The 16349-nt window shown below is 42.3% G+C and overlaps 1 protein-coding gene and 1 pseudogene across 1 annotated transcript in view; both read left to right on the top strand.

Annotated features, from left to right (window-relative positions):
- The first annotated feature begins 2850 nt into the window (after positions 1-2850).
- LOC149462585 (U2 spliceosomal RNA) lies at positions 2851-2966 on the top strand (annotated as a pseudogene).
- Positions 2967-10006: 7040 nt separating this feature from the next.
- Positions 10007-16349, top strand: part of UPK3B (uroplakin 3B) — a 34609-nt gene continuing 28266 nt past the window's right edge. Inside the window, exon 1 of the mRNA XM_089676577.1 lies at positions 10007-10164. Coding sequence (XP_089532703.1) covers positions 10110-10164 — 55 coding nt within the window. The 5' untranslated portion in view covers positions 10007-10109. The remainder of the gene's footprint in view (positions 10165-16349) is intronic.

Below are 16349 nucleotides of genomic sequence, written 5' to 3'. Positions count from 1 at the left end.
TTTTCTCCACTGGGACAATAATGAGGCCAGGATTACTTTGCTTCATACTTTACTGAACATTTGTAATAAATATGTTATAAGAATCCATAATTTGGGATTATGGTAGTGTAACATTGTTGAGGACAGTCCAGAATACATAGTAATAGAAAGCAATGACATCTCTTCCATAACTGGGATCACTGAGTGGGACATTAGCCTTTCACATATTTTCCCAGAAGGGTCCTGTGTAACAGTCCCACAATTCACATGAGGGTTGCTGTGGTGCTACTCACTGTTCTGGACACACTATTTATGTCAAAATAGACCAGAGACTTCCACTAGCCCTTCCCTGGTTTCCCCCAAGGCGCAGGGGGGCCATCTTGCAGTGAGGAAAAACGCTCTCCTCCCCTCACAGTAAAACATTTCCAAAAAATACCCTGAAGTGACTCCTCTCAAATCTTAAATAGGCAGCAGGTAGGGCCAATCCAGAGGAAAAGGTAAACTAGTGAGTGTCCCAAAAACTTAAAGTGAAACCCAAAGCTTCCACGTGCCATAAGCAGAGGTAAAAAAGAAATAGCAGACTTGACAGGTCACGTCTGTTTCTGCCGTCACTTTGCTACAGTATATTTCTAAAGCGACTCCATCACCTTGCCTATTCAGGGCAAAGTGACAGGGTCCATCCCCCATCCACCTTATATTCACTTTCACAGTGCTCCCCAGCTACTCCTACCTCCATAGCTACTATTGTAAAAATACCTGGTGTCAGCTGGTGTTGGCATAATGCTTGCTCTGGTGCAGGTGGTCAAAAAATATGGCTGGCTGGCTAGTGTGACTTCACCTATAGCAGCCCCCGTTCCCTTAAGAAAAGCAAGCCTAGAGGTACTAGGTTTCCCCAGGACCTAGTAAAGAGGATGGAGAAGACTAGGTACCTGAACAGGTGCATAGTCAATGGCAACAGAGCAGACAGTTTGAGGTAGTGAACAACTGTCAGGACTTTTGGATTCGAATGGTAAGAGACTTGTTAGCAAGGTAAGCAGTAAAGCCAGCGTAAGGTCATTCAGTTGTAAGACATGGTCAGTAAATAGGCAAGGACTTCTGTCCAGGCAGCAGGCAAAAGCAGTGGTCAGTAATCACTTAAAGGGTTGGACCAGGTGGCAATCAAAGACATGATTAAAAAACAGGCAAAAGGGCCAGTACATAAAAATCTGCATAGCATTGCTTCCAGCTAGTGCACGCTGGCAAGAACTTTGTACTGATTTGACTGATGAGGATTGGGAAGAGGCCTGTGCATCCCATCTTATGGTCTTTCCAGCAGCTAATAACAAACTCACTCAGCTGTATATTGTTCATCAAAACCTACCCTTCACCAGTGCATTTGCACGCAATGGGTAGAATCCGTGCCTCTGCTGGTTTGCGTTGTGGACAGGAGGGTGCCAAATTCAACCATCTGATTTGGTCCATCATTTGTAACATACGTATTAGTCTCAAATCGCTTCTCGGCCTTTTGGCTAAGATCAAGGTGTCCGTTTGTGAACCAGAGAATAGCTGCGATTTAACGGATCTCAGCTATTCTCTGGTCATTCACAGTTTATAACACTCAGGAGATCATGTCAGCCCTTCTCTGGAGATCTGTGTTCTCCGTCCAGATTCTCCAGCCCAGAGCTGGAGAATCAGAGGGACCGAAAACTAAGCAGAGATAATTTACCTCTGCTTAGTAAACTGGTCTTTTACTATAATCTGGAGAGATTATAGTAAAATGAGCCGTTTTTCACAGTTTGTAGACCGTTATCCAGCGTTTGGAAACCGTTCTCCCTTCGTTCGGAGAACTGCTTCATAAACTGCATTCACAGGAGAACTTTGTTCTCCGAGAATGCCGGAGAACTGAGCAGCGATCTATTACCTCTGGTTCACAAACGGACACCCAAGTGTAGTATCTGTTCTTATCAGTGTCCAGTGGGGGTGCTCCCGGCCATTCTAGCTTTGCGTGGATGGCTGTTGTATAGTACCCTCACTGGTATGATGGGGGTCCGGAAGGCTAGTACCGGAGGGACAGAAACCGGGGAGCGCCACTAGTTAAGCTGGGGCCCTGGGAGTAATTCCTCCGAGAAGACTGGAAAGACCCAGTACCTCCTGATTTGGACGGATCTACCTTGGTCTGGCCAGGGGCTGAGGAGGCAGAAAGTCCGCAAACACGGTGCCCCCTGAGTAGACGCCTCAGGGGTGCTCTAAGTAGCACTTGGGTGTGGGACCCCACGTTGTGAATGAGCACATGGTCACCGCGTTTAAAACACTTTTTGCACTGTGCCTCTAGGACCGGGCCTTTTGGCCAAGTCCTGGGCAATTTTTTTGCTACAGGCCTCAGGGCCTGGTCAGTGCATAATTTGGTCACGACCACTTTTTTATTATTTTTATAGATTATTTAATTATTTATTTATTTCTTTTTCTCACCCCATGTTTGTCACTTTTACTTATGTGTGTGTTTTCCTCACAGGATGGAGGGTGTGGGTCCTCGGGCCTGCTCTGAAGTCTAGGGGGAGGATGTGTGGCCTTTTGGTTCCTTCCTCCCCTGTCCCTAGGGGGTTTTCTCTTCGGGAGAACCCCCTGGCCTAGTACTGGATGTTCGGCTTCGGCTGGGCATAAGGAACGGTGGTCCACCAGGCCTTTGGCCAGGAGGACCAAATGGGAACCTTGTCCCTGTCAGGAGCTTTGTGCCCCGGGGGATCAGGGTAGTGGTCCAACCCCTTCGGGGTAGGACAAAGCACACCCCTAAGTGCACTTTTTGTGTGGTGTTTTTGCACTTTTTTGTGAAACACTTACGGGTTTTTCGTTGTAGTTTGCACGTTTGCGGACTTAAAAAAAAATTAGTCTCAAATCGCTTCTCGGCCTTTTGGCTAAGATCAAGTGTAGTATCTGTTCTTATCAGTGTCCAGTGGGGGTGCTCCCGGCCATTCTAGCTTTGCGGGGATGGCTGTTGTATAGTACCCTCACTGGTATGATGGGGGTCTGGAAGGCTAGTGTCGGGGGGACAGAAACCGGGGAGCGCCACACGTTAAGCTGGGGCCCTGGGAGTAATTCCCCTGAGAAAACTGGAAGGACCCAGTACCTCCTGATTTGAACAGATCTACCTCGGTCTGGCCAGGGGCTGAGGAGGCAGAAAGTCTGCAAACTCGGTGCCCCCTGAGTAGACGCTCTCAGGGGTGCCACTAGTAACACCTGGGTGTGGGACCCCACTGTGTGAACATGGCACATGGTCACTGTTTTTACATTCTTTTTGCACAGTGCCCTAAGGACCAGGCCTTTTGGCTAAGTCCAGGGCAATTTTTGCTACGGGCCTCAGGGCCTGGTCTGTGCACAATTTGGCACGGTACCACTTTTTTATTTTCTATTTATTTAATTTAACACCTCCCACGTTTGTCACTCTTTCTTTGCTTATGCGTGTGTTTTCACTGGATGGTAGGGTGTGGGTCCTCGGGCCTACCCTGAAGTCTAGGGGGAGGATGTGTGGCCTTTTGGTTCCTTCCTCCCCTGATCCCTAGGGGACTCTTCTTCGGGGGAGTCCCCTGACCAAGTACTGAGTGTCTGGCTTCGGCTGGACACAAGGAAAGGTGGTCCACCAGGCCTTTTGGCCAGGAGGACCAATTGGGAAACCTTGTCCCCGAAAGGAGCTTCGTGCCTCCGGGGGATCAGGGTAAGCGGTCCAAGCCACTTTAGGGGTAGGACACAAGCACACCCCTAAGTGCACTTTTTCGTGTGGTGTTTTGCACTTGCACTTTTTTTGTGATTCACTTACAGGTTTTTTCGTTGTAGTTTGCATGTTTGCGGACTTTAAAAAAAGAAAAAAATTAGTCTCAAATCATGGACCTACTTTCTCAACTTCTCTCTGTGTCAGTGGCGCTTATTCCGGAGGTGTCTCCTGGGTTTATTCAATGAAGAACAATGGTCTAGATATGCCAGGACATTCCTAGGAGAGACCTTATTCCTAGCTCGCAAACAAATGGCCATTAAGTGGCTTTGTGATGTTAACTAACTTCAGTCATAAATGAAGGTTCTATATGAACACAGGGGATGCCCACAAAACTATAATAAAGTGTGGGATGCTCAGTGCTCGTCTAATCTCACTATTGCATCCGAATAATAAATCTCTGGCTCTATGACAGTTTGTGAGTGGATAGATAGCCATATTTCAAGCTGTTATAATACGCGTTAATCTGTATGTTCCATTTATTTGAACAGAACTGATACAAGCCCTGCTTTGTTTTTGGATTATTGTTTTATTGATTTTTTTTGTCCATGTTTGGATATACATGCCATTATGTACACTTTTGAAATGAGACATATTCTTTTGTACTTTGCTTACTTTTGCAATATAAAAAATGTTTAAAAAAAAGGATAGTAGGCAGGTCAGGGTACAGAGTCAGAAAAGGAACAGCTAATGAGATTCCTGGGGAAACCTATCACATGCCCTGGGTACTGAACTTGTAAGGTTTAAATCAGGCATCAAAGCACAGAAGGCCAATAGAAAACAAGTAGGCAACAGTAAAACAAATGTGGCAAATGACCCAATTGATCATTTGCTTGGAGCAAGGCACACATGCAAGGGCTTTGAACGCAACAAACAATTAGAATGTATTTCCCAGCACATTTACCAGCTAGTCTGCCAAAAAAAAATTGTATTATAAACAGAAGTTTTACTTGGACAACTTTTGCAAATATAAGTGGAAGCTGCATTGCCTCATCAAGGTCCCTCTGTAGAGTGCAGTTCCAACTCTAATCTAAGAGAGGTATGCCTGGAAGGAGCCTGCTCCTCCTTAAGGGCACAGGAACACCCCAGGAGCAAAACGCAATGGCAGCTGGAAGCAACTGATCGTGTCCCTGTGCCATATCCTAAAACAAAATGGAAGGAGAGTTAGAAAATGGCCACATTGCAAGGCAACAAGATGCTGACAGTATGGTCCTTGACTCCATTGCCTGAGAAACAAAATCCAGAGGCCAACTGAAGGTGAGGACAAGTGAGAGTGCAGCCATGTTGCCTGGTATACAGGGCACTGAGCAGCATGTGCGCAGGAAACAGGATAGTCAGTGTAGGGAGCAGGATGGGTAACAGTGGCAGAGCTCTAGGAAGCAGGCCAGACAGGACACCTTGGGGAAGACAGGGTAAGTCCTTATAGTTGGACTGTAAGGAGGACTGAGTCATCACCTAGGTCTAAAGCAACACAAATCTTTGAAAGTTTCTTTATGTAATACCAGACAGGGTTTCTAAAAGCTGAAACAAGCTCTTTATGATGTTACTTGCACCGTGTGTAAATCATAAAGGGGGTCCATGCAATGAAAAACTTTTTAGTATTGTTTCATTTGTGTTTTTGCATACCCAGCTTTTTTATATTGATAAGTTTATGAAGGGTGCAAATAATTTGTTGTTTTTTGGGAGTGTTTTGCTGCAGAAAATTGCATAATATTGCCCACCAGAAAGCAAAGATGTCCAAGTTGGAGTCATACCAGTGGTTGATCGGACAGTCGTTTGAAGGAGGGTAAGCATTGCGAAGAGTGTTTATAATGTCTTCTAATGTCTGCTGTTTTTTCATTCTCCTTGCATGTTCCCCTCAGATCTAAAGCAACTGCACTTTCAGTGCACTTGGAGTGCACTTCCAAGTGCACTTGCAGTGCACAGCCTATTTGCCTTTAGTAAATCAACCCCACTGAGTACTACTCAAATGGGCCAAATGACATAATAAACACAGGTGTCACTGAGTAAATATGTAAAAGAAAAAAAAAAGTATCTTAAAGTACCTGGATTTATGGTGGCAAAACTGCACTGTGTGAAGGACTTTTTCATTTGATTTGCACAGGAATTTTTGGATGGACAAGGCACTAACAACAACTAATGCACTTTATATGCTTTTTGCAGTTGTATAACTTTGCACTTTATATATGTTTACACTTTATGTATTAATTAATCATTTATTGGGTATTATTATTGGAGATGTAGTATATCTGCTATAGGGCGGCGGGGTGCGCAAAACCATGTATATATACAAGATTTTGCATTTCCGGGTAGGGGGCGCACGTGAGCCACGTACCTACCCACGTCTGCATTCGTGGCCACAGCTGTCAACCACCGGGTCTCGGCCGGTGATTACCCACCGCCGCCCAAAGATTACTAAGACTCTCCGATGGGGAGGAGGGCTGTTTTGTTTCCTACCAGTCCTCCCCCCTGTCGGCTCAGTCACACTGCTCTGAATGGCTGTGCAAAGCAGTGTGCTTATGAAGAAGCACCTACACACCGCCCCCCAGTAAAACACTCCCAGCACACAATTAACCCTTTGATCGCCCCTCCTGTTAACCCCTTCCTGCCCAGTGCCATTAGTACAGTGTCAGTGCTTTTTTTTTTAGCACTGATCACTATATTGGTGTTACAGGGGATGTCAGTGACACCAAGTCAGTTCCCCCCAGTGTCAGAATGCCTTCTGCAGTCCCGCTATAAGTCACTGATCACTGCCATTATTAGTAAAAAAAAAAATAAAAAATTCCATTTGTAAACGCTATAACTTTCACGTAAACCAATCAATTTACACATATTGGGATTTTTTTTTAGCAAAGACATGGAGCAGAATACATTTGGCATACATTTATGATGAAATTTGAATTTTTTAATTATTTTACTGGACATGTTTAATAGCAAAAAGTCAAAAATATTGTTCTTTTTCTCAAAATTGCAGGCCTTTTTTTTTTTTATAGCGCAAAAATTAAAAAAAAAGCACAGGTGATCAAATACCACCAAAAGAAAGCTCAATTTGTGGGAAAAAAATGACATAAATTTCATTTTGGTGCAGCATTGCATGACCGTGCAGTTGTCAGTTAAAGTAACGCAGCGCCGTAAAGCAAAAAATGGCCTGGTCAGGAAGGGGGGTAAATCCTCTGGAGGACAAGTGGTTAACATGGAGCACTGTATTTTTTTGTTTATATATATTTTTGACACATTAAATTAGACCTCTGTGTTATACAAGCAAAGTAATGACTTCACTTAAATATGAGACCCCTCTGTTGCTTATTGCCTGCAGGCAATGCTGCACTATGCCTCCATTGCTCATATGAACTTTTCCCCAAGGTAAAAAGCAAATATCTGAAGCATTGCAGTAATGCATATTTCATATTTTGTGTGAGCCCCTCCCTGCTACCTTACATAGTTGAGGAATGACAGATTTATCTTAGTTCATGTCAAACAGGTTTAACATGTTTCAGAAAAACAACACTGTATTTGAAGTAATGTTAGCTTGACTAGTCCATTTTCATGATTTCCTAGAGACCTTTATTAGATATTTCATGTTGACTCATTTGTAGTGGTTATTTGCTAAAGGAGTAGCTCTTAACTCTAATAAAGTAAACCTTTTGACTCTGAGAATGCAACCTTGTTGGACAGGTTTCCCTAACAAACTGGGAATTTTAGGTAAAGACAGGTTTACCCAAACCAATATGATTTCCATGTACGTACTTGATATAAATAAGAGCTATAATTACAATACATCTAAGGGCTCCTGCGTGGCAGCCCAAAAAAGTCTCCAATTCAGTTACTATGTGGTGCAAGAGCCTTATTAAATTAAAAAAAACTGCTTTTACCTCCCTTTAGTCAGCCAATCCTCTTTAATTTGTGTGGCACATGCTCACCCTCCGAGACACTTGCACACAACAGGTGGAGGGTTAGTTCTGTCTATCCAGAAAGCAGTTGGCAGGGCTCGGTGTGCCAGTTGCTGATTGACAAGCTACAGGCTTATGTATGAGCAGTGACAATGCTGATATTCACGCCCTCTGCAACATTTTTTTTCATCCCACTGTATTGCAAATAGTCACAGTGTACAGAGAATGCTGCTTTGAGTTCAGTAGTAATGAAGAAGCATTGTCCCCTCGTCATCTGAAGCTACAGTTTTGCTCAAAAATTTTCATACCCTGGCAAAAATCATGAAATTATATAATTGATATTGAAAATATGACTGATCATGCCAAACAACTGTCTTTTATTTAAGGATAATGATCATATGAATTCATTTATTATCAAATAGTTGGCTCCTTTTTAAATCATAATGATAACAGAAATCACCCAAATGGCCATGATCAAAAGTTTACATACCCTGGAATGTTTGGCTATGGTACAGTCATACAACGTGACACACACAGGTTAAAATGGCAATTAAAGGTTAATTTCCCACATCTGTGGCTTTTTAATTGCAATTAGTGTCTGTGTATAAATAGTCACTGAGTTTGTTAGCTCTTAGGTGGATGAAGTGAGCAGGCAAGATATTGAGCCATGGGGATCAGAAAAGAATTGTCAAAAGACATGCATAATGAGGTAATGTAACTTTATATAGATGGAAAAGGATATACAGTAAGAAGATGTCCAATGCGTTGAATATGTCAGCCATTACTGTTAAATTTCCTATTAAGAAGTGTCAAATTTGGGGATCTCTTGATACCAAGCCAAGGTCAGGTAGACCAAGAAAGATTTCAGCCACAACTGCCAGAAGAATTGTTCGGGATGCAAAGAAAAACCCCGCAGGTAACCTCAGGAGAAATACAGACTGCTCTGGAAAAAGACGGTGTGGTTGTTTTGAAGGAAGACAATATGATGAACAAAAATTAGCTGCATGGTTGAGTTGCCAGAAAGAAGCCTTTACTGCGCCAATGCCACAAAAAAAGCCTGGTGATCCATGTTAAGGTGTTTTCGGGCATATTATAACCTGGCTTTTTTTTTTACATATTTCACAGGCCTTACGTAGCTCTGAGAGTTGGATCTTAAAGTGGTTGTAAAGGCTCAAGGTTTTTTACCTTCATGCATTTTAGGCATAAAGGTAAAAAACATTCTGTGTGCAGCAGCCCTGTCCCCTCAATACTTACCTGAGCCTCATCGCGATCCAGCTATGTGAACAACAGCCTTGTCTGTCCCAGGTCTCTGCCTCCCCATTTGCCTGAGACAGCAAGCGGGAGCCATTGTTACTCACAGAAAGTCATCCAATGAGGAGTGAGAGGGGATAGGGCCAAGTCGCATGTCCGTGTGTGAATGGACACACGGAGCAGTGGCTGCTTGCTTTGGGGGCACCCAAAAGGAGTACGGGGCCAGGAGAGCCTGTGGGGGACCCGGAAGAGGAGAATCCAGGCTGCTCTGTGCAAAACCACTGCACACAGTAGGCAAGAATAGCACGTTTGTTATCCCCCCCCCCCCCGAAAAAAAAAAACATGAACTTTTAGAATTGTTTTAAGCTAGGCCACCAAAAGGATTGCTGCAAGAGTTCCAAGATCTTGGGAATTTCAAAATGCCCAGCCAGAGGATGAGTAATTATATACAATATGCGGGCAACAAACTTTTAACTGGTACAATATATAGGCAGGAAACAGGTAGAGACAGAGTAAATAGTGACACACTGATCACTTTCTCCCCATACTTGTCTATACCACTCCTAAGTGCCACTTCTACAGTCATGGTGCCTTCACTACTCTGCTATCACCATTAGCTGAAAAGCCCTGTGCAGGCACTTGCAGGTAGCTGTGCTTTCATTCTTATGACACTTTGCAGCTGGCAGTACCTGGGACCTGGCTGTACCTGGCAGTCTGCCCCAACACGACATAATGCTATAATGAGCAGCTGATCGTTCTTGGATAGTGTGCAAGCATGGATGGAGCAAGCCTATCTAATCATGGAACCAATGCATTATTATTTAATTATTTCAATCAATATTTTATGTGAATTTTATCATTTGTACTATTTTTCGGTTGCAAATCCTCCTTTTCAGTGAGTGAAAAATGGGTGTATTTTAAAATGTTTACTCAAAAATGAGGTCTATTTCCCCCTCCCCTAGCAATGTTCTTGGAACTGGTTTTGTCACATTTCAGTGGCAAGCAGGACAATAAGTTGCACTTAGCCCCTTGTGGGTTTCCTTAAGACAATGATTTTGCATAGCAGAAAACAGGACTAACATGTTTTCTTAAGGGTGAATTTGAAGAAATGTGAAACATGCAGTTATCTAAAGCATCTCATTTGCTATTTAGTGTTCCTTAGAGGTCTGTAGTCACATCTTTCAAAAACTTGTCATACTCATTCTGTTCATCAACGCACCCAGTATTCTAGAGAGGACAACATCAAAATGATAACCTGCATTAAATTATGGCTTCTTGTTTCTTTATCTTCTGTTTCGGCAGGTAAGTGGAGTTTGCTAACTTACTGTTGTATGTTTAACAATAACTATTTAGGACTTACATAAATACATTGTTAGAGATTGTCATGAACGGGTGCTTAACAACAGTTCATGGGGCCCCAGAGAAAAATTGTGATGGGTCCCCCACCCCCAATGGCCTGTCTGTGTGGCACCTGGCAGTGACCATAATGTAAGTGATTTAAAGTGTATGTCCAACCAAACTGTTCTGTCTTGTTAGAGAGTTCCCCTCATTTTCTTTTTGGTAAAACAATGTAATCAAAACAGGAATTAGGGTATAAACTCTCAATGGAGCCTCAAACAGCAGTCAAAAAACAGAGAGGGGTTCCAGCTTCACATAACGTTTGCCTAAATCAAAGACAGGTAGCAGTGCAGCAAATTAACTTTAAATTCACTCAGTAGCTCACCAGCATTTTTCAACATCTACTGTTTTTTTTTTAAAATATAATATCTCAGGGATATGGTGTAAATTCTACACCCTTCCATCTCTCCAGCCAGCAAACCATCCAAAGTCTAATGGAATTATTGGGTAGTAAATGGGAGTTAAACAATTAATAGTGAGCATTTTGCAGCAACAATATCTGGATCTTTCAGTTCGCTGCAAATAATATGTTGTTCAAATGTGAAATTGTTGTAAAAGCTCCTATTCTCAGCTGAAAGGATAACAGATCTTTGCATGTTTAAATGTACAATAGTTATTAAAGAATATCAATAGAAAACTAGTTAAAAAAGGGTAAAAAAACCCCCCCCAAAGAATTAAACAATAAAGGTTGGCTACTATTTAGATAGGTATTCAGGACTATTTTGAGGAATGACAAGTACTCTATGTAATTTATTATAATATTAATATATTTATATTCATGAAAGATGAGTGGTACTCATCAGGGGCGGACTGACAACTCATGGGGCCCCCGGGCAATAGGGGATCATGGGGCCCCTGTGTCTTTGCCCAAACTCAAAAAAGCCTATGAAAAAGGTACCAGGGGCATCTCATGGGGCCCCCTACTGACCCCGGGCCATCGGGCAGTGCCAGAGTTTCCAAATGGTCAGTCCGCCCCTGGTACTCATTTATTACACTATGTTCCACTTTACTTTTACTGGTATATGTTTGTATATTTTAAGGGATTCATTAATGATCATTAAGTCTGCAAATCTTTCATTTTTTACATTTTAAATTGTCATGCCCTCTGTAATTAATTGTATGCAATTAATGGGCTGTCATCATGCTTGTCATCTTGTTAGTCCAATGAAATAAAATTAACTAATCTGTTTGGCATAGAAAGAGTAAATAGTGTAGTTGCATTTAAGTGTGTTCTTGTACCATCCAAATTATTTATTTACATACATTACCTCTCTTGTATTAAATTATTGTATAGACTCCAGAGAGAGAGATATCATATTACCCCTGTACAAATTATTATTAAGATCTCATCTGGAATATGCAGTTCAGTTTTGGGCACCAATTCACAAAAAAAACATTGGGGAACTGGAGAAAGTACAGAAAAGGGCAACAAACTGATGCGAGGCATGGAGGAGCTCAGCTATGAGGAAAGATTAGAGGAACTGAATTTATTCTCTCTTGAGAAGAGGAAATTAAGGGGGGATATGATCAACATGTATAAATACATCAGTGGTTCATATAGTGAACTCGGTGTAGAGCTATTCACCCTGAGGTCATCACAGAGGACAAGGGGGCACTCTTTACGTCTGGAAGTAAAGATATTTATACTCCAAACACGGAAAGGTTTCTTCACAGTGAGAGCTGTGAAAATGTGGAATAGACTCCCTCAAGAGTTGGTTCTGGCCAGCTTAGTGGATTGCTTCAAAAAAAAAAAACCTGGATTGTTTCTTAGATACACAGAATATAACTGGATACTAACATTTGTAGGTAAAGTTGATCCAGGGAATATCTGATTGTCTCTTGGGGGATCAGGAAAGAATTCTTTCCCCTGCAGGAGCAAATTGGATCATGCTTTGCTGGGTTTTTTTGCCTTCCTCTGGATCAACTGTGGGTATAGGGTTATAACTTTTTTTTTTTTTTTTTTTTTTTATGGTTGAACTAGATGGACTTTTGTCTTTTTTCAGCCAGACTAACTATGTAACTATGTAACATTCTTATATTGTACAGATTTGGGAGATTTTTGCATGCAGATATGTGTTGCTTGAACTGTTTTTTTTGTAAATTTTATCTACATTGGTATAAAAAAAAGTTAAATATTACAGCACCTACAACAAGGAGAAAATAAAATACAACATATGGGATGAATACATGAGGTTTGATATATAGTAGAAACAACTTTGTTCAAACATTAATCATTTCCAGAATAAATTCCCAATATGTGTATGTCAATAGTGAATTATAATGGGCATGCTCTTAAAGCTGGACAGTGAGCTGGGAGTAAATTGAAAATAGTGCTGATATACACACAAATGCTGTACTGTTTACAAAAGATCATATTTTGTGTATACATGTATGTGTTTGATATGGAGGGCTAACATAGTTATTCACCGTGAAATAAAAATGCTTTTTTCATTCTAATCCGTTTCCAGCTCTTATCAGACCCAAGATACTGTAAAGGGTTTGTAGTAAAGCAGTGCTATCTCTCTGTACAAGGTATACTATTCATACTGAAGCTGGCCATTCATATACTGTATACTGAGTCTATAACCTCACCTTTGACACTCGCAGTAACACACCTCTGCTAGGATCACTCTACTACACAAAACATTTTCTAGTGTTATTAATCTGATTCAGGGTATCATCAAAGTTTTGATACTGGGACACAGATCTTTAGCTTAGTTGTAGTTTACATGTTTCCTTTGATACAACTGAAAACAATTGTCACTTTTTTAAGATAAAGATCTTTAACGTGGTGTGTTTGTTTTGTAAACTTGAAGCGATAATAAAGGTTCATTTGTTTTTTTTTTAAATAACAAACATGTCATATGTACCTGCTCTGTGTAATGGTTTTGCACAAATCAGCCCAGAGCCTCCTCTTCTCGGGTCCCCCTTCTGGTGCTCCTGGCTCCTCTCCTCTTCCAAGTTCCCACGGGGCAAGCTGCTTGTTCTTGGGGAACTCATGCGTGCTCTCTCCCAAGCCTCCATAAGAAACACAAAGCACAGCTCAGCTCTGCCCCCCGCTCCCTCCTCACAGGTTGTCACTGACAGCAGTGGAAGCCAATGACTCCCACTGCTATGTTTCAGCCAACAAGGAGGGAGAGACCTGGGAGAGTCGCTAATTTAATGCACATCGCTGGATTGGGCTTGGGTAAGTGTTGGGGGTGCTGTTGGGGGAACTGCATACTGAAGGTTTTAACCATCATGCATAAAATGCATCTAATAAAAAACCTTCAACATTTACAACCACTTTAACCGCTTTCCAACCGGCTACAGCACGGTTGTCCAGTTCTGTGATGGCATCCATGGACGTCCTCCCAGAACGTGCACCCAGCACTGTCAGTGATCGCTGTGTCCTATGGACACAGCTGATCACATGATGAGGTAAAAGGCCAATCACAGCGGCCTTTTTTATCACGTGATCAGCTGTGTCCAATGCCACAGCAGATCACAAAGTAAATACAGTTGCTGGTTATCGGCAGCACTTTCTTCACACACTGTCACAGCAAGATGAAAGTACTGCTGATAACTGGCAAATATGACAGGTGAGATCTGCACTGATAATCGGGGCACTGATTATCAGTGCTGCCTAGCAGTGCCCAGCAATGCCCAGCAGTGCCACTCATCAGTAGTACCCAGAAGTGCCACCCATTAGTGCCGTCTATCAGTGCCTCCAGTCGGTGCTATCAGTCAGTGCCGCCTATCAGTGCCCATTAGTACCGCCTATCAGTGCCCATCATTGCTGCATATCAGTGTATCATCAATGCCTCATCAATGTCCACCATTGCCACCTCATCAGAGCTGCCTCATCAGTGCCCATCAGTGCTGCCTATCAGTGCAGCCTCATCAGTTCCCATTAGTGCAGCCTCATCAATTCACATCAGTGAAGGAGAAAAATTACCTGTTTGCAAAATTTTATAATAGAAACAAAGAAAACCCTTTTTTTCATTTACAGTGCAAAAAATAAATATCGCAGTGGTGATTAAATACCACCAAAAGAAATCTATTTGTGTGAAAAAAATGATAAAAATGACATATGGGTACAGTGTTTGACCACGCAATTATCATTCAAAGTGCGACAGTGCTGAAAGCTGAAAATTGGCCTGGACAGGAAGGGGGTGAAAGTGCCCTGTAGGCAGGTTGTTAGGCTGGGTTGACATTAACACAAAACTATGTGTGATGCAGGTGTCTCTCCTGCTATGCTATTGTAGTCTGACAGGGGGACTCCCCTACCCCATCAGAATACACTGAGCAGCATTTGTAGCCATTAGCTGCAAGTTTTTCCAGCAAAACAAGCTGACAGAAGTTGGTCGTTAGATAGCTTTGGTTGACCTGGCAGAGGTACACATGTATAATAAAAGTTATCTTGTTCTTCAGGAACATTTCTATAAACTTACAGTCAGGTCCATAAATATTGGGACATCAACACAATTCTAACATTTTTGGCTCTATACACCACCACAATGGATTTGAAATGAAACGAACAAGATGTGCTTTAACTGCAGACTGTCAGCTTTAATTTGAGGGTATTTACATCCAAATCAGGTGAACGGTGTAGGAATTACAACAGTTTGCATATGTGCCTCCCACTTGTAAGGGACCAAAAGTAATGGGACAATTGGCTTTTCAGCTGTTCCATGGCCAGGTGTGTGTTATTCCCTCATTATCCCAATTACAATGAGCAAATAAAAGGTCCAGAGTTCATTTCAAGTGTACTATTTGCATTTGGAATCTGTTGCTGTCAACTCTCAAGATGAGATCCAAAGAGCTGTCACTATCAGTGAAGCAAGCCATCATTAGGCTGAAAAAACACCCTTCACAACAGTTGGCCAGATCAAGAACACTCTCCAGGAGGTAGGTGTATGTGTGTCAAAGTCAACAATCAAGAGAAGACGTCACCAGAGTGAATACAGAGGGTTCACCACAAGATGTAAACCATTGGTGAGCCTCAAAAAACAGGAAGGCCAGATTAGAATTTGCCAAACGACATCTAAAAAAGCCTTCACAGTTCTGGAACAACATCCTATGGACAGATGAGACCAAGATCAACTTGTACCAGAGTGATGGGAAGAGAAGAGTATGGAGAAGGAAAGGAACTGCTCATGATCCTAAGCATACCACCTCATCAGTGAAGCATGGTGGTGGTAGTGTCATGGCGTGGGCATGTATGGCTGCCAATGGAACTGGTTCTCTTGTATTTATTGATGATGTGACTGCTGACAAAAGCAGCAGGATGAATTCTGAAGTGTTTCGAGCAATATTATCTGCTCATGTTCAGCCAAATGCTACAGAACTCATTGGACGCCGCTTCACAATGCAGATGGACAATGACCCAAAGCATACTGCAAAAGCAACCAAAGAGTTTTTTAAGGGAAAGAAGTGGAATGTTATGCAATGGCCAAGTCAATCACCTGACCTGAATCCGATTGAGCATGCATTTCACTTGCTGAAGACAAAACTGAAGGGAAAATGCCCCAAGAACAAGCTGAAGCTGAAGACAGTTGCAGTAGAGGCCTGGCAGAGCATCACCAGGGATGAAACCCAGCGTCTGGTGATGTCTATGCATTCCAGACTTCAGGCTGTAATTGACTGCAAAGGATTTGCAACCAAGTATTAAAAAGTGAAAATTTGATTTATGATTATTATTCTGTCCCATTACGTTTGGTCCCTTAACAAGTGGGAGGCACATATGCAAACTGTTGTAATTCCTACACTGTTCATCTGATTTGGCTGTAAATACCCTCAAATTAAAGCTGACAGTCTGCAGTTAAAGCACATCTTGTTTGTTTTATTTCAAATCCATTGTGGTGGTGTATAGAGCCAAAAATGTTAGATATGTGTCGATGTCCCAATATTTAGGGACCTGACTGTATACCAGGCTTAGACAAGGGTATGCAAGCTGATGGGGTTTTTTTTGTTATTCAGCCAACACCCAAACTCTCCCTCCGCTCTATTGTATTCTGACAGCAGGGACACCCCTCCCCATCAGAATACACAGATCAGTGCTGCAACCACTGTCAGAATATACAGATCAGTGGCTGCAGTTGACTATT

Source organism: Staurois parvus, unplaced genomic scaffold (assembly GCF_062004578.1).
Source record: "Staurois parvus isolate SC_StPar_1 unplaced genomic scaffold, SC_StPar_1.0 ptg000172l, whole genome shotgun sequence".
In the NCBI taxonomy this organism is placed as follows: Eukaryota; Metazoa; Chordata; class Amphibia; order Anura; family Ranidae; genus Staurois; species Staurois parvus.
The sequence above is the reverse complement of the archived record's forward strand: the minus strand, read 5'-3'. Positions and strand labels throughout refer to the sequence as shown.